At 41.6% G+C, this 18,870-nt stretch overlaps 1 protein-coding gene across 1 annotated transcript in view; it reads left to right on the top strand.

The window, feature by feature from the left end:
- The window catches only part of LOC310945805 (multiple epidermal growth factor-like domains protein 9), a 45,293-nt gene that overhangs the window by 1,994 nt on the left and 24,429 nt on the right, over positions 1-18,870 (top strand). Inside the window, exon 2 of the mRNA XM_083912017.1 lies at positions 7,624-7,828. Coding sequence (XP_083768143.1) covers positions 7,624-7,828 — 205 coding nt within the window. The remainder of the gene's footprint in view (positions 1-7,623; positions 7,829-18,870) is intronic.

Genomic DNA, 18,870 nt, shown 5'->3' with positions numbered 1-18,870 from the left:
AAGAGAAGATTTCAACAATGTTTTCTTCTCTAGGATTCAAAAATGAACAGGAAGTGTAGAGGCCACAGCTTTGAATGACTTCAGCACATCTGCATCACTAGTTTCTCACACTGCTCTGGTTTGATCTTGGTCCATTCTGACTCAGTCTCTTCCACAGTTCACTAACTGGAGTGGGTTTCTTACACATTACTTTGATGACAAGGATTTTCCTGAGGTTCTCTATGGGGTTTAGATCTGGACTGTGACACTTCCTCCTCCAAATCTAACTGACTTCTTTACACACTTTGTTTTCAGTCTTTCCCCATCAGATCCAAATAAATGAACTTTAGAATTGTCATGTCATGGTTTGGGGATGTTTTCTGCATGGGAACCTCCTCCCCCTGTCACGCTGCAAAACAGGTTAATCGTATAGCCCGAAGAAAACATTGTTGAAATCTTCTCTTCTGACACAATCAACACTGTTCTCTCATTTTGATCACTGTTTCTTTTTAACAAAATAAAGGTTTTTGTTGAAGTGCCTTGGTTATTTAAAAAACATGCTAGTACAGCAAAGGTACAGACACTGAGGATATTCTATCAAATTATGAACAATAAAAAAAAAACAGTATTACAGAATAAATCAAGTATTTATATTTTTTTCTCTGATTTTGATTTCCTGTGTATGTGGATTGTGTACTTATAGGACTCTACAAAGGTGCTCTGAGGCTGCTTACTTAAACAAATAACTTTATTAAAGAACATGTAACATTATTATACAATTTATTTTGCTCAGGGGTGAAAGCAAGAAATGATTTGTTGTGTATTGATGTATTGAATTGAGTGTTTTATTAAACCCTGCCAATATTCAACCAGAAACAGAAATTTAATCTTAATAAACATCATGTTCAGTATCAGTCAGCAGCAGACTATTTAAATAAAGAATAAATAAAAATAAAATGATTAGCTAAACCGTACTGTATGTTCAGTATCGGTTAATTGTTGCTCATATAAATAAACTAGTTATATGACAACATTTCCAAAGGACCCAAAGCATAGTTTTCTGTATTATTTGTTCTGTATAAAAGGTTTTCATATGGGCAAATATCCGAAAAACGTACATAGATACCGATACTACTGTGATTGTGACTGTGGCTGAATAGACACTTCATTATTTTTCTTCCATCTAGTTATTACTCCATGATGCCCCTAAGCCAGAACATTAAAAAAACATAAAGTCCTTTTTTATTTCATATTCTGACTGATGTTGCCCCCTCACACCAGGGCTCCAGTCCAGTCATGTTTGTCTACATTGACTCTTTGTTCTCCACACTACTGCCTTCCTGTCAGCATTAAACCAAGGGATATGAGGAGGATTAATGTTTGGTGTGTTATGGTCACAAAAGGCTGGTTCTAATGTTGAAGAGGAAGCAGAGCCACGGTTCAGATGATCTACCCAGTAACATAAATCATGCATCGAGTTAAATATATCCACATATGTTCAGGTGTGATGCTTGTGAGTAGATTTTAATGGTGTATTTTATGTGGCGCTGTCATCCGTCTGAACAGTTATGGCATTATTGCATTAGCCTTTTTTTTTTTTTTTTGCAAAAATGCCAAACTGATGTCAGCTTCTCAGTTGTGATCTGCTGCTTTTCTTTGTCTTATGTGACAGTAAACGGAATATGTTGGGGCACTATGAAGACGTTGGGCTTTAGGACATCGTTATGGCAGTTTCCCACTATTTCTGACATTTTATAGACCAAAAGATGAAATGAAAAAGTAGGGCAATTTAATCGATAATGAAATAATTGTAAGTTACAGCCCTACTATCAGTCAATAGCTCAGTATTGCGAATGAACAGAGCTAAAATGGTGGCGTGTTGAGGCACTTCCCGTTGTAATCAGTCAGTGGTATATATCGGCCTTTTTTTGGAGCCTTAAGTCAAAATGAAATCTGCACCCTTGTGTGAGATCATACATAAACGCTTTGCAATAACTTACTTTGAAAGCATCTCCAGGAACCTCAGTGCATTCATTGTTCTAAAGTCCACTTGCATGATAACATCACGTCAACAAAGGCGTCACCTGAGGGAACGCCCCGCCCAGCCACAGACATGCATTCTCTGGCGGGGCAGGGGCCCTGCAGACAGACATGCATATGGTGTGATTTCACATCTTTTCCTCCTTTGAAACATCTCAATACTTTCTGAAAGCTGATAATGTGGTTCGACGGCTCAACCGAAACTGAAAGTACAGAGAGTGTTTCCATGCGGGGGTGCTTCCCACCTCTGTTGTTCCCTCTATAGCATCGCAGACAGGCGAGCAGTGGATTGGGCGAGAGAAGAGCATTGAGACGTGACTTGTTCTGAACAGCCTGCCGCTGCCTGTGTCTGAATACCAGCCATGCTGTCACACCACTTTACAGTAGTCAGACTGACAGGAGAGAGGTGAACTCTGCCTCCCCTCGCTCCCTCTCCACCACACACAGGTCCGTTCCTATATACATCAAACCTGTTTTGTGGCTTTAGATCACTACTGAGCCCCTGTCCCACACCTGGAGGAAGCTTGCAGTGTGTGCGGTGATAAGCATTCAGCTCTGCAGGATCTCACACATTCTCAGGCGTGATCTGGGTCGACAGCTCTTCGGCGGACTCCACTGCAGCGAAGGGCCTGACCGTACACTCCACAGGCTTGCATAACCACGGGCCTTTCTTAGTTACATAAAAGTCCAAGCATCACTGGAAGAGGAGCTTAATCTGAGTGGGACGCCAGGACAGGAATACATTTGAATTCAGCTGCCCTTTCCTCTTTATCTAATGCCTCATTTCCCCTGCACGCTTCAGCTCCACTCACTTTTTGTACCAGGTGCTTTTCTCTATTTCATTTTCCACTGCGGATAATTACTCCTCTGTGTAGGCGGGATGCTCAGTTCATCGCCACAGTGACACTGCTTGAAACTCCCTTATCATATTCAATGCAACACTCTGTATCCTTTCATCGGCAAGGAACATCTGCACTTCGTCAACTGTACGCCACAGTTTTGCAGGCTGGATGTCCTGTTCCTCCACTGTTTTAACTCCAACTTCTCGTATTGGATCAGCTCATTTTGAACCTCAACCAAGGTGATACCAAAACAAGTACCTGGAACCGTCCAGTACTTTAGCTGATGTGTTTCTCCATGGCCTCTGCTCTTTAGGACACTAGCAGCAGGTCCTGAATGAACACAGATATTAACCCTGAATCACTGAAGTAAATATTGGACAACCTTTCACCTGTCACATATGTCTAGATTACTCTGACAGTAAAATGAACAAACTCACTCGAGATCTGGGAACAAAGCTAAGCTAACACCAACTAACCAAGTTTTGGAAAGCAAATATGGCTATTAGCTGTGTAGATATCTAATGTCGCTAAATAACATATAATTACATGATGCAAAATGTAACTTTTCATCTTTTTTTTTCACAAAATGGTCATAACACTTTCAGGTGAGGCCGCGTCCACATAGACATTACTTATAGAGACACTGTATACCATTTCATTCCATTGGTGCAGCCTGAAGTCCTTCTTTAATATCAAGAATCTTTGGTAGCACATGCACCATGCAGTGGAAATGCGTCTTAACTGTTAGCTGAGGTATTGTGTGCAATCGTTTAAGTTGCTCTCCTGTCCTGTCTGACTGTCGGTCTGCTGAGCACAGAAATGAGACATCGGGTCGGGCATTCAGCCGTCTCACGCCACACCTAAACTGGGATCAGATGAATAATAGATAACCACTCAGTACTCTACGGGGTCACCCACATTTCTGTCATTTTATCCTCTGGTTTCTTCAAGTGCACCAGGTTGAACTGTAAAAAATGCTTCATTGGCCACACAGCAGGACTCAGTTTATCATGAGTAAATCTGTTTTCAAGAAGCATATTCACCCAAACCTTGAGGAACACCACTGAAAAACCATGCTGTGATGTTTGGAAATGTATGCGGGAATTTCATTTTTTGACAATTGGGTGGCGAGCACAAACCCCCTTATTATGAATATATGTAGAAAGCCCTCCGTCTTCTGAAAGCTCTAGGTCTCTAGTTTGTGGTTGTTGTGGAAAGTTTCATGAGGCTGTGATTATCCTAAAGGTCACAACAGCTCATGAATCGGCTGAGCTCATTGAGCATCATTTCCAGTCAGGCCAGTTTATGAAATTCAACACTGTTCATGGACCCTGGTATGCAGAAAAATTCAGATTCTTATAGAATAAAGTAACTGTACTGCATGAGAAAATCTGCATGTTTTTGCCTGAAACTGTCTGGGTTCATGGGTACCCACTAGAACACATTTTCCCTCAGATATCTTGAGGCCAGAGGTCAAGCATGGGCGCCTTTACCTCTGCAAAATTTTGTCTAAATTTGGTCCGTTATTCAGCTCCTTCCTTACAAGTTAGCATGACATGTTGGTACAAATGGATTCATTAGATCTATGTAGTTACCAGTATATTATACACTGAGCGTGCTACAGCCTCTGGAAGACAAAAAGCCAGCGCCATTGGAATGTTCAGAGGTAAATGATCATTTTTAATTTAGGGGCGCTGAGATAATTGAGGTGTGCTTGAGCAGCCCTAAAAAAGGGTCTGATATCGCTGATATGGAAGCAGTCTCATGACTGGAAAGGCGGCTTTTCTGAATTCCTTGATGGGTGAGAGGAATATGGACGAGGAAAGTGATTAAGCAAGCACTAGCTTAAAGTTGTACTCTATCAGATTTCCATCTATTTAATTGCCTTTTAAGTTAATATTTATCAAAGAGTAAGTTAAAACAATGGTGATTGATCATGTGACCCACTAATGAAAGCCCTTGATGCCTTTTTTGCCAAGTTTTCCAATAGAATAGAAATACTTTGTTGGTCCCAAGCTGGGAAATTGCAGGTGTGTGTCTGTGGAGACATTCGCTCTCTAGATTAAAAACAAGCCGCCATATTGGTGACGCTGCTGATAGCTGTTGGTCTGTCTGCCCAGGTCGTCACCAACGGCTATGCTGCGTTTACTTGTAATCGTAAATTTGAACTTCGGAGTCAGGCTTGCAGTAAGAAAAGAAGTGTTATTAGAGCGGTGAATGTGCTTCAATTAAGTTTACAAAAGAGCAACAAAAAAATGTCAACACACATAGTGACCGTGAACGTGACAACATTGAGGCTCTGAAAGATCAGGCTCACCTGCAGTTACATCTTACTGCCACAGAGGCCGCTAGAGACAACGCATCTCAAATCGTATGTAGTACAAGTTTAAAGTGAATGATAATAGAAGGAAAGTTGCACTGGGCAGCTCCCAGTGTTACTGTTTCTTGCTTTATTTCCCTGCACTTACTCAGCCCTGAAAAAGGATGTCACAGTTCCGGTGTGTGTAATTACTTGATACAGAGCATATTGAGTGGTTGTAAGCGGCGATCATGTGTTTATGTTAGTGACATATTGTGCGAAACATAATGACTTCACCATTTCCATGTAGTGCATCACTGTTTCTATTGTGCAAATTCAAAGGGCAAAGGTAAACCAACCTGGAGCTCACACCCAAACAGGAAACACTGTCTGTAATTTGTAAGGTGAGACTGCACATTCTCACGTCAACTAGGATGTCACTGGAAAAGAGTACTGAGCTGTGTTAACCCTACCTGTTAAATGGTTTTAATTAAGGATAATGTAGCTCTTTGTTTTTCATTGACACATGTATTTTATTTCTAATTTGTTTGATAAGGACAGGAACAATAAACATAGACAGACTGAAAACAGTTATCCAATGCAATTATCATAATATTTACAGCGGATGCTAGTTTGCAGCACCTGTCCCTAGAGGGTGTAGCCATAAACAGTAGGGATAGGAATCTCTAACCAGTTCCAGTTGAGAACCGATAACAAATAGGAACCAGAATCCTACGACTCTGTGCTTATCACTTCCTTTTATCAGCGCTGCCATGTATTTCTTACAGGTGCGCATGGCAAAACAATGACGTCAAACTCATGTGACTACACTGCTCGAGACTTAGTGTCTAGACTAACAATAAGGAGTCGTGGTGGGGAGGAAGAAACGGTCCAAAGTTTGACGTTCCAATAACATCAGCTCCATGCATGCAATTTCTTTGTTTGACTCAGTAAACCTAAATAAAAACAAAAGCTGTTCAAATATTCTCTTGTTTCATCTGCATCGTGTTCACATTCAGATAATAAAACTGTTACATTGGTGCTGACCTTTTTGCCCCACGCAAAATAATGATCAGTAAATAAAAAGGGAATCAATGACTGGATTGGTATCAATAAATCTTATTAATTCCCATCTCTAATCGCAAGAATACTCCCCTCCATATGCATATGACAGTACTAAATTAATACTATATATTTAAATATATTTGTAACATACAATCTGTATGATCAGAATATTCTGCAAACAAATTTGAACACGTCTGTAATTGCCATGACTGCTAATGGCACTAAGGTTAGGTAGCCTTGCCACTGAATCAGACCTGCATGAAACCAGTCTCTATGGCTTGCAGACACTAGATAAAGATGTTTAGATATTACAGACTTGAGTCCATTATAAATAAAACAGGACACTACATAGACGCATACAATACAAGATGAAAAAAACCCACCATCTTACCACCATCACATGCAGACACCTACGATACCTAAGTATTTTGTGTCACTGTGTGTAGCTAGTACCGCTATGATGCTATTGCTTGCCTGGTTAAAGCCCCTGAACCCCCACACAGGTGTTTTCAGTTACCCTGGTTGATTGGACCTCTTCTCAGGACTGTGTGGGTGTGTCTACTGTGATTGACTGACATCTTCCTGAGTCTCCTGTTAGCTTTGTTTCACCTGTAAATTCTTAGTAGTAGACGGACATTTATGACCTCATAAATTCCCATCAAATTCTCAACAAAGTACCGCCCATCTTCAACCCAAGCAGAGGTCGAATAAGCCAGAGGAACTGAAAACACCTGTGTGGGTGTTTAGGGGCTTAAAGTCGACACTTGAATCTATACATGTAGTTTCTTAGAAGAGCATGAAGAGTGGACACATTACAAGATACAAACATATGACTCACGCTTGTCCATGAAATGCATCATTGTAAGCTACCAACAGTTTTCCGATTTTTGCTGCTCTGTACTTGCACCACAAGTGTGCCTTGTACAGTGTAGTACAAGATGATCTGAACAAGGCTATTTTTACATCCTCTTTACACTTGTTTCATTTCCTTGCAAGCATATTGGCCTGTACGTAGAGTTTACAACACTGACATTGAACGTATAGACTGTAGTGTGTGTTGTATTTCCATGCAGAAGGATTTAAACGATGAATCAATTGCTGTAAATTCAATTTCTGTCTGTCACTAAATGGACCAATTCAATCAGTGTTAATTTAATTTAATTTTTTTCTATGTAGCTAAAGGGATAGTCAGTTTGTCAATCAATCAATTTGTCCACATTAGTTAACTTTAAACAACAAAAACGGCCATCACATAAAATCCATATGACATACAATAAACATATAAAGAAAGCTCAATTGTAAATACCCATGTATTGTTCAGACTTTTAAACACATCTCATGCAGTATTTCCCATTTCTTGTCTCCCTCTCCCTGCGACACCCCTGTTCTTCCACACAGAGGGTCTTTGTAACTGCAGCAGTGGTGGCGAGGGGATCTTGGATCCGGACGAGTGTGATCAAAGCACCGGTCAGTGTTCGTGTGTGCAGGGCTACAGCGGTCTGCAGTGTGAGGACTGCGAGGAGGGACACTTCACCAACGGCACCAGCGGCTGCCTGTCCTGCGCCTGCGACTCCTTCGGTGCAGTCAACCACCTCTGTGACAGGTCAGGCTGTTTCCCTTGCTTTTTCTAATGTTTCACATGCAGTTACATGCCCTCTGGTAGCCATGTGGGAGGGAGGTGTGTATTTGCTGTGTCAACACACTGTCATTGAAGAGACCTTGTTAATTTCTGTGCTGTATTTTGGCTGGAAGATGGTCACCTCAGTATCCCTCCAGCTCTGTAGCCCATTGATTTAGTTTAGAGTACCATGTCAAAGCTTGCATCAACCTTGTTTCCAGTAGCAATAGCTAGCTGAGTTAGCTGGACGTGTAAATGGCAGCTCTTTGCTAACATCACAACTTTATAAGGTTATATTAAATCAGATGTTGGGTTTGCAGCTTGTGTCACTGCCTCCAGGTGGACAAAAAAAAAATGAACTCAGCTTTGATCAGCTCTATCTGTTCTTTTCTTTTTTCCTGGAGCCGTAAAAAAACTGTTAAAGCTTAAAAGACCCAGTGGTGACAAAGGTCTACTGTTGCTTTGCCTTATGTCCCATGTGTCTCACCTGAAAGGTGGCACTTGAACACACCGCAAAGACTATAGCTGATGACCAACTAACACATCCGTTTTGCTCCTAAGCTGAATTCATCATTCAAAAGGAAACCAGAAGATCGACAGGACAGATTCAAGACACTAGTTAGCCAGTTAGCACATTAACAACACAACCTGATGGTGAAAGAACAAATTATATTTACTGTGCGCAATTAAACAATAACAATTACGCTGTTTCTGCTAAGAGGCTCAATGGATAAGAAAAATGATGTGACCTGATCAGAATAATATATACATCGATTTATTTAAGATCATTTTTTTTGGCAGTTTTCCAAGCCTTTAACATGTAGGACAGACAGGAAACGGGTCAGGAGAGAGAGAGGGGAAGACATGTAGCAAAGGGCCACAGGTCGGAGTCGAACCCACAGCTGCTGCCCCGAGGACCTTCAGCCTCTTTACATGGGGCGACTGCTCTAACCACTGTGCCACCAACTGCCCCTGATATCATAATATTAATACATATATACATAAGTTTGTTTTCCATCTCTGAGCCTCTTGACTTTCGCCATTTGCTTACTTTCCTCACTTCCGTTTCTCTTCTTGTGCACTGACTGAACTGACAATCCAAGAGATTTCTTTCACCAACCGACTCCCCGGCTCAGACACTGATTCAACATGATGAATCATCCAAAAAGCTGCTGACGAAGGTCGATTTGTGCCAATGGTGCGGTGCACACCGCAAAACTAGGGCGACAGACACTCACTGTTGGCCCAACTTGGACCGAAAGCTGACTGTCGACATGGTGTGTCCCTGCCTTATGGCTGAGCCTTCCACTAAATTTAAATCAAATCTGATGACTAATGAGAATGAAAACACACTCTTGTTGGTGATTGTAAAATGAGGTAGTATATTGAGGAGATAGTTGGTACGTTTTGAATATATTTCAATTCAGCCGGTCTTTGGAGCTTCTGGTGTCCATAAGAGGAGCTGTAGTTTCAGCTGCACTAGCATTAGCTATGGCTAGTAGTTCCATATGGACTCATACATCTTTGCTCAGTAACCGTGTGATTAGATGGAGATAACAAAACTGTGTGGCAGCCCAGCGTTGATTTAGGGTACGTCCACACGATCAAAAATGGCATTTTTTTCCTCTGTCGTTCTTAAAAAGTTTTCCGTCCACACAGACTCGACTCAAGAAATATCTGTGAAACCAGTGAAACTGACTCTAAACGCTGTAGTACACATGCCAGGCCTGGTTGTGGTGCTGTAACTGCCACAGAAATACACCAGCAAAAGAGAAGAAGAGACGGGGAGACGTTGTGGAGAATCTAAACACCGGAGAGTCTCTCTCCAAATCTGGAGACTTCCCAAATCCTCCTCCATCCTAGAGACAAACGTGTCCCTGTTTCTGGTGTTAGTGGAGACTTTGGTGCTGTTTTGGACTCTGATGCAACAATCACTCTGCAGTTAGTGTCCTCAACGAGCAGAGGGTGCTGCTGGGAGCCCCTTCCCCGTCCCAAAGCACTCAAATGCGGGCACTTTTCTCTGGATTTAGAGACTTTTCAAACGATACTAAAGTTGTGGAAAATGTGGCTCCACGGGCCCTAAGAATCAGGTGTGAAGATGGTGAAGGTAGCTAAGCTTACAATAATTGGGATGGTTTTGAGTGTTTTACTGGAATATCTCTGCTGTTGAACCTGCATAAAAGCATGTAATTTGATTTATTTTGAATGTAAGTGTTTGACTAGACAAACGGAAACCTTAATTGTTTATTTAATAGTGAACACACACTGACTGATCTCAAGCCTTCATGAGTAAACGAGAAGCATATTGTGACTATTCTGCAGAGCGTGGGAAAAACAAGGCAGCTGATTATGTCACTGTGATCTAGATTTGGAAATGAATCCTGTTTGTTTTGAGCATTAGAACAATTTCAGCTATCTCTCATACATAGCCTGGTGTTGTGTGCATTTTCATTACAAAGCCAGACATGGCCTCTGGAAGCTGTGGTGTACCTGTAAAGTGTCTGCAGCTTTTTTAAGGAGTGCTATCTTTAGCAGCAAAATTGTTGTGGCCTTCCAAGCCCAAACAGACTGTCTGTTGTGAATTAGTCTTTGTAATCTCATAGAGACTGAGACAAGATGTTAATGTGCTCAGCTTCGCTCAGATGTTATGTTCATCATAACACCCTAGCCCTGCAGAATCATTATTCTGCCCAAGTGAGGCCGTTATCCCGCAGACCTCCCTGAAGGCAGCAAAATGTTCAGACCAGCTTGCTCCTCAAATTGCAAGCCAGAAAACACATGACGGATCTTACTTGCCGTTTCTTCGCAAGTCAAAAGAGCCGTGACTTAGAGGAAAAGCACAGACGCTATTTTTACCACTTTCCTTACCCACACACGCAGCTTTTTTTCCAACTGTGAAAAGGAATGCGGATGCTGTTCAGAAGCTTGAGTCAATGTCTAATGTGCAGAGGATTTGTGTTGTCATGCTCTGAAAAATACGTCACAGCTTACATAAACTAAATCTTGATAGGTGTAGTCATCCTTCACTGGGAATACAGTTCAATATGAAGCCTGAAATGCTTTGTCTACAGTTCAGTGGGATGTAGGTGAAGGTGCAGGCAGGAGGGCTATTTCAGAGCTCGGAGCTTTCACGCAGTCATACAGTACTTCTTAGACAGTCTGAGCCCAGCCCGGCCGCTGCCAACCCTGCTAGCCTAACCTAGCCCCCCTCAGGAGCTTATCTACTCTGTGAGTTACACAGATTAGCCAGCTTTCCTACCCCCCCCCCCCCCCCAACCTGCTGCTTAAGGTATCTTTCCCATTAAGTAATGAGCAGTTCAGCCGTAATAGAGCCAGTCAGTGCTAGCGATAGTCCACTGCTACAGAAAGCAATGCAATGGCTGCAAGCTGCAGAGAACTCTTGGTACCTTGAGTAATTCAACACAGTGGTTTTTACTGTCTTCACACTGCCAGTGAGATGAAGAGGATCTAGTTGATGTCATGAAAAAAATGTCACAGTCAATGATATATCTAACATGTCACCATACCTTGTTAACCCTCCAGTTCATTTCTCATTTGTATCATTAGAGCTAAAATTAGAACGGTCTAACTATGGTATAAAGCCCGATACATGTGAATCTGTCTGTCTGTACGTATCTTAAGAACTGTCCATCTGATCTGCTGTATGGGTCTTCTGTTGGGTATCCAATGGAGGGCAGTGTCGGATTTTGGTGTAACTTGACCAGATGGTGGCGCTATGACAGCAAACTTTACGTTTTGGTCTTTAACTTTTGAACTGTCAGTCACAGAAAGACAATATTATATATCGTGGATATCCTGCATTTGGTGGGTACAGACAAATCTATCCACAAAAGCCACGTCCAATTTGGTCCAGATAGATCTTCCTCCATTTTGAATTGTGTCCAAATGTGTTTTTTCAGTACTCCCAAATCATGTCATATCTCCACTGACACTTTGTGATATTAAAACCACATTTGGTGTAGATATGATGTTTGAGTGCCCATGCCAAATTTGGTGTCATTTGGTAGGTGGCACTCTAGCAGCACCGTGCGTGTGTGTGTGTGTGTGTGCGTTTCACCTATCTACAGAACCGTCATCTGATCAACGCGGTGCTTTTCGGGGCAAAGCAATTGGCTCGCTCCAAACGGGCACGTATCATGTGCGGTCACTCTGACTGGGCACACCCCCGACAACGCTTGGGTATACCAGGAGTCAAGCAGATGGATAAAGCATTAGTTGAAACAATGAACATAAAACATGATGCATGACTTGACAAAAGTATGTGGAAATGTGAACGTTGCTGCCGTGTTTGTTGCCATTCCAAAAAGAGATTATTATTTGCCACTTGTTACTTGACCACTAATACCACCCACAAAACCGTGTGTGCGTGTGCGTGTGCGTGTGCGTGTGCGTGTGCGTGTGTGCGGGTGCGTGTGTGTGTGTGTGTGTGTGTGTGTTTTGTCCTTGTTGCTCAAAAAAATGAGCATGTACAAAAATGTGGAACCTGATGTGGGGATTTGCTCCCATTCAGCTGCATCAGAGGTCCAGCACTGACGTTGGGTGAACATGTCTGGTTCGGCGTTCCAGTTCATCCCAAGGTGTTGGAGGAGGCTAAGGTCAGGGCTTCAGCAAAACAAAGTGGGAAAAGCATTTTTTCATGGCGCTGCCGTTGCACTCAGGGGCATTGACATGTTGAAACAGGAAAGAACTTTGGGTAGTATTGTCCAAAAGACCATTTTAAACATTGGTCATTAAGATTCAGGGCCACAGGAGATACAAAGCCTCATAGTGTAGGACACATGCGGCTTAACCGGAGCAGGATAGCAGCAGTGATGGCCTTAAGCTGCATGGAGTGATAATTTACACTTCAGCTGTGATTTCCTAATGTTGTAAGATAAATGGCGGAGCCTCTAATTTATCCTCAGAGAAGAGCTGACTTGCTTTCATGATTTCACTCCATCATTCTCATTTACCACTGTTGTGATATCAGAAGCGTTGACGGGCTCACACTGGTAGAAGCAGGTTCACCTCCTGAGAGCTGACTGACAGCGCAGCACGAGGTACCAGCTGGAGACTTCTGATTTTTAATTCACAAAAGCCAAACAATCACACATGTGCAGCTCAGTCTGAGCCTTTAAGAAGTGTTTGCTGTGATGAAGCAACCCCACAGTTTGTCTGAGGCATCATTACTTCTCCGCAGAACAATATATAGCTCAAAGCCACACTGAGTTCCCTCTGAAAGGCCCTCTTTTCATGTGAAAACGAAAGATGTGCTGTGGTTGCGACGTGATGCCGACTCTGCTGCACGTACTGGGCACATTTTTGAGTCACTGTTGTGTGCTGGTGCATTGGTCTGGATAGCTGGCCAAATTTAGATCAGATATTTCCAGGACCGACTTTAATAGAAAACTTATTTTCAGCTTTCTAAAACATCAATGTAAATGTCAGGATTACTTAATCAAAGAGCAAGACTTTCTCTCTATGCAAATATTTTGCACAGTCATTCAGCAGAATCACACAACAACAGAAATACCCTACGAAAGATCAATTTGTTCTCTTATATAACCTCAACGAAGCACACTGTACAGAAACCACAAGACTTGTTGTATTTTTTTTAAGATCACTCAGTACCCTCAAACTATGGATCAGACTTGATTCACTTCAAAATGAAACCACTTTGCATTTGGACAGGTACATCAGCGAGGAAATAAACTGTGTTCGTGTGTTCGTGTGTTCATGTGTTCATGTGTTCGTATGTGCGTGCGTGCGTGCGTGCGTGCGTGCGTGCGTGCGTGCGTGCGTGCGTGCGTGCGTGTGCGTGTGTGTGACCCCATAGAAGAGAGTAACACATGAGGCCACGCCCCCATTCCGGTGAAAACAAACTAAACTAAATATAAATCCCGCCTCAATCTGTCCTGATTTCTCCTATTTTACGTGAACTGGCATGGAAACCAACCGTGGAGAAAACTCTAAGAACACATTTTACATGCACAAATACACTACATAACATACTAAAGGACAAGAGAAAAACAAAAAAGCTTAACAGGCCCTCTTTAAATGACTTATTTTCAGCAGTCCAAAGGATTTTATTTACTGCTAAATGTAGTTTGACTCTATAATTCCTGTTATTCAGTGTGATATTCACAGTTCTTGCCGCACTCGTGATATTTTGAGTCGAGTAACGCTGCAACGATGAATCAATTAATCAATTAGTTGCTAACTATTTTCATAATAATAACAAAAAAATTCCAATAAAGTGAATATTTTCTGGTTTCTTTCCTCCTGTGATGGGAAACTGTATATATTTGAGGGAAACACTGATCAACATTTTTCACCATTTAACAGACCAAACAACTAATCAATTAATGGAGAAAATAAAGACATGTGAATGGACGTTGGGGAAAATGGTTCATTGCAGCCCTCTATTTGAGTGAATCTTTTGTTACTCTACATTTTCCTGTACAGAGTTGACTGTGGTGGCTGTTGGATATGAAGACATACAGCTGTGGTTTGGGAAAGGACTGATGATCAAATACAGAAACAGGAATAAGATCTGGGTAATTAGAGAACATAACTAGTTACGTGTTGTGTGGTCAAATTGTAAATCAACAGCGTACATTTTCAGTAGGGAAGTGAGAAAGTGACAGGAATAGCTGGACACAACCCCTACCCAATGCTAATGAGGTAAAGGCGTTTCCAAAGTTCACCCACCCGAAAAGCTTCTCTGGCCCCTTAAATAATGATCATAATAAAACATTTATTTGTTGCACAATAAATGACAACAAAAGCCAAATAAAAACTAAACCTTAATAAGAGGCTACAGTCATGCCATGTGTGAGGCTGTAATATGCTAGGGTTAGCATGCTAACATGCTAAGAATTCTAATGCTATCATGCTGATGTTTTAGGTAATCTTTTACCATGTTCACCATCTTATTTTAACATTAAACACACACTAAATCCAGAGTACAGCTGATAGGAATGTCAATGTTTTGCAGGTATTTAGTCATAAATCAAAGTATTGGAAAAAGTGTTATTTTGCCCACATGTTGGGACTAGTCGGAAAGTCAGAGAGTCAACAGCGTCATTAGGGTCCCTCCTCCTGTACACCATGTACAGTATTTCATGGCTGGCCACTAGCACTTCCATTTTGTCAACTAAGTGATCTGTAGAATAACTAAATCTTGTGGTTTCTTAAGATGTGCTCATAAGTTTCGAGGAAATAAGTCATTCAGCGGGCAGCACGGTGGTGTGGTGGTTAGCACTGTCGCCTCACAGCAAGAGGGCTCTTGTAACTGCATCTAAACAACCCTAATGAGATGTCCTCCTCTTGTTTGCTTATAATTTGGCATTCTGCCTGCAGCCCTCCTACCAATCATGTAATGTAAAATGGACACACACTGTCACTCAGTTTGTTGGGTTAGGTCATGCCAATATCGGACCAAAGCAATGCATTAACCACTTGTATCTGTCACAACATCTGTGTCAGTGCTGAATTTGGGTCAGCTCCTGTGGGCATTGACTGTACAGCATTTCATTGTACAATAACACATGAAAGGTGCCACAGTCTGTAATGAAATATTGATTCTGGGGGCAGATGTTTCCGCCTCTGTGTCACTGCAGTGGATGCATCATCACCATCAATGTATCTTTACCCTGCATCGAACGTCGTGTCTGTTTGGTGTTCTTTCATTTGATTTGCTAAACAGTTATATGAATACCGGGTTCAATTACTAGAAAAAATACTTAAGTGTTGTGTTTTTACCCTCTTGTTATTTTTTGGTAGCAGTGCGCAGGTACCCTGATTGATTGGGATTTTATGTTTGTGTCGTGCACATGGAGTGCCCTACTCTCATGGGTTAACAAGACAGCAACATTTCACTACAAAGTTAATTTACAGCTTGTTCAATAAAATATACTGCCTTATCTCCCAGGCTTGACAAATACAATCTGCTTTTCCTCCTGAAGCACAACTCAAATTTTTCAGTCATACAACCAAAAGAAATCAGCGTAAATGGAGGTCATTTTTCGTAAAACGTACCTCCCTTATGTCCTTGAACAGTAATGTTCCTGAGAGTAAATGTGCACATAGAGATATTTTTCTTTTATCTAAATTATGCTTCACATAAAATTCAACATTGTAGCTATTTTACATGAGACATTAAGTCTGTAATTTTGTTTTACACCATATATCAACCGACCATTTTTCAGTAACCTGTTCTGGATAATGAATGGTAAGTCATTTTCATGCAAATTTAATCCCATTTGCCTCAGTATGATCAAATTGAATATTTTTTTAGTGGGTCTGACATCTTCATGTCTATTCCAAAATCAAAGCATTTAACATAATGTCATGAATGATGTGTGGAGGTTCCCCTCCCTTATCTCAGAGGTATATTTTATATCAAGTTTCTTGGAAAACATGAAAAACCTGTATTCATCATTTTGCAAAAAAAGGATCCAACATTTGTTTGATCATAGAACGACATAAATCCCCCAAAAAAGAACCTCTACTTGCACCGGAGCCTGTCTTTTGTTTTGCGAAAATCCACAACGCCTGTATCATCCTGTCCACTCAGGGCAGAGCTGACCCCTCCTCCCCCCTCGTGCATGTTACAACATCACAGACACACACCTCTAGGCATATGCTAAATTATGTTAGTAGTTGTTATCTATGCTGTTTATTAATCAGAGAAGAGACGGGCGCATTCACAGGAATCTGGTGCACGCGCACTGACGAGCACCCGATGAGCAGGTGGAGGAGCTTGGAGGTAGAGGGGGGGCAGGAGATTTGTAAACATTTTAAATTTATAGCGTGCTTTGTTTTCTTTGTAGGGACTCTTCTCATGCTGCTGCAGAGGTTTGCTGTTATTTTGAGCAGTATTAGTGGTTAAAAAAGACTCTTTAATGCCTTCACTGTACTGCCCCCAGCTAATCATTGTTAGCCACGTACGGCTGTTAGCAACTGTGTGCGACTCTCTTGGATTTCTTTGTTAATAGTTGTTTCACGAAAAAAATTGTCTCGATGGCTTATTTGATGAGAGTATTTGCGGAAAAAAGACCCTGGGATTTCACTTGAATGCTGAAGTTGGTAACTCTCTGTAAAAAAAATTATTTAAAAAAATATATTTTCTAAAACTGTCACTATATCCTGAAAGCACAATGAGAAAGACGATCTGTGAAAAAGTTGTGTCTCTCTGTACCTCCATCTGCTGTTCCTGTCTGCTCCTAATGCCATCTGCTAGATTCCACTGCTCCTGACCATCAACTCATCAGAGCTGATGGTTTTCTGGCAGTGTCAATAACTGCGGTTAAATTCTGATCAAACTGTGTTATGGATAAATATCCTGTTACTGTGTTGAATATTTCTGGCATAGTGTTTTCAGAAACATGTTTTAGAGCACCGTTAAGCTTCACAATATATTGATAAGATAGTTTGTCCAGCTGGTGGGCGGGCCTTGGGGCTTTTGGCCCGACTTGGCCACAAACTTTCTCATTTTTCAGCTAAACAGTACACTAAAATATGCAATACAGTAACAGAATATTTATTCATATTTAATCAGTGCTGCCTAGTTGGACCAGGGTTCAGAGCAGTCCCTGACATTGGGCAGAGCCTCTTTGGCTCTGGTTGGATGTTGTAGGTCAGGCGCAGTGGAATCTAGCATAAATGCAGATTGTGTTTTTTGGAGCAGCGACACTGGATCTATTTATTGACCAAAAACTGCTCTGTCCAGTGACTGAATGCAGCATCTCTGATTTTCTATCCACACAGAAGTTTTACTGTCAACAAAACCCATATGACTATTGAATGGATTTGTGAGTAGCACACTAACAAGATACAACATGTAAATCAAACAGGTTTAAAATCATTGGAAGTGTTTTTCCACTGACATCGTACTTTCCCATGGCCTCCAGTCTTTGTGCTAAGCTAGGCTAAGCTTGTACTGGATTCATAGAGATGAAATCAGGTTTTTTCATTCATCTTTTTTTTTTTTTACTTCAGTGTACACTAAGAAACACCACCATTGAGACACACTATAAACTGTTACCTCTAACAGAATAACACATTTCACATCTGACTCAACAACAACAACAACAAGCCCCAAACCTTTGGACTTGTTAATTTGAAGATTTTTGGCAGTTTTTCAGTGTGAGCATGTTCCATTTAAACTTCATAACTTCTCAAACCTGGCTCTAACCACACCACCACAAATCCATTATATAATGAACATCACAAGCTAGAAGACATTCCTGATTTCACATTCGACAACATGACTGATATGTCATAGCCTTTGTCTGAAAACCTTTCCTCTCCTAAATATGTGGACTCTGGCCAGCAGAGTCTGGCATGAGAAGAGATCACTAGGTTCTGCTGTCCTGTTGCTTAACACACCCTTTAAGGATTTGGCCACACACCCAGCAATGCAACTGAACCTGCTTAGTGTAGTTCCCTTTTTTATATTTGCCAACCATTCACCTCTTGGTGATTAAACTGGCACCGACGTCGCTGTCGCAGAGAGGATGTTTACGACTGTCTGCTCTTACCCGACACATGTTCCATCCGACGGCCAGTGCTTTCACTGACAGCAGCAGAATGGGGTTAAGCTTTGTCGCCCGTGTAATACTGACCTACTTAACATGCAGATCTGACGCAGAGCGGCTGGGTCAGTGCAGTGAAATCACACCAAAACAATAACAACCCCCTCCTCCTTGCCAAGATGGCACAAATTAACACCAGGATTACTGATCACTGAGGGAGAAGGTTTGGGCATCTCACAAGCCTCATCTCTGCATCCAAGGTAACGACATGTCCTCCAGTTCAACAGTGACAACCACCCTGGGTCTGGTGGGTTTGCAGGCTGCATATTAGCTGACATTATGAGCTGCTCATAATATCTTTTTTTGTTTCCACATCAGACAGTACTCTTAAATGGATGCAGAGTTGTTACCAGATGGAAGGGGTCCCGTCAACCACATAAGTAGTGCATTTACAGGTAGTCAGTGCATTTACATGTAGTTTAGAAACCC

The sequence above is a fragment of the Echiichthys vipera genome (assembly GCF_963691815.1).
Source record: "Echiichthys vipera genome assembly, chromosome: 4".
Taxonomy (NCBI): Eukaryota; Metazoa; Chordata; class Actinopteri; order Perciformes; family Trachinidae; genus Echiichthys; species Echiichthys vipera.
Note: the sequence above shows the minus strand (reverse complement) of the source record. Positions and strands in the feature narration are given on the sequence as shown.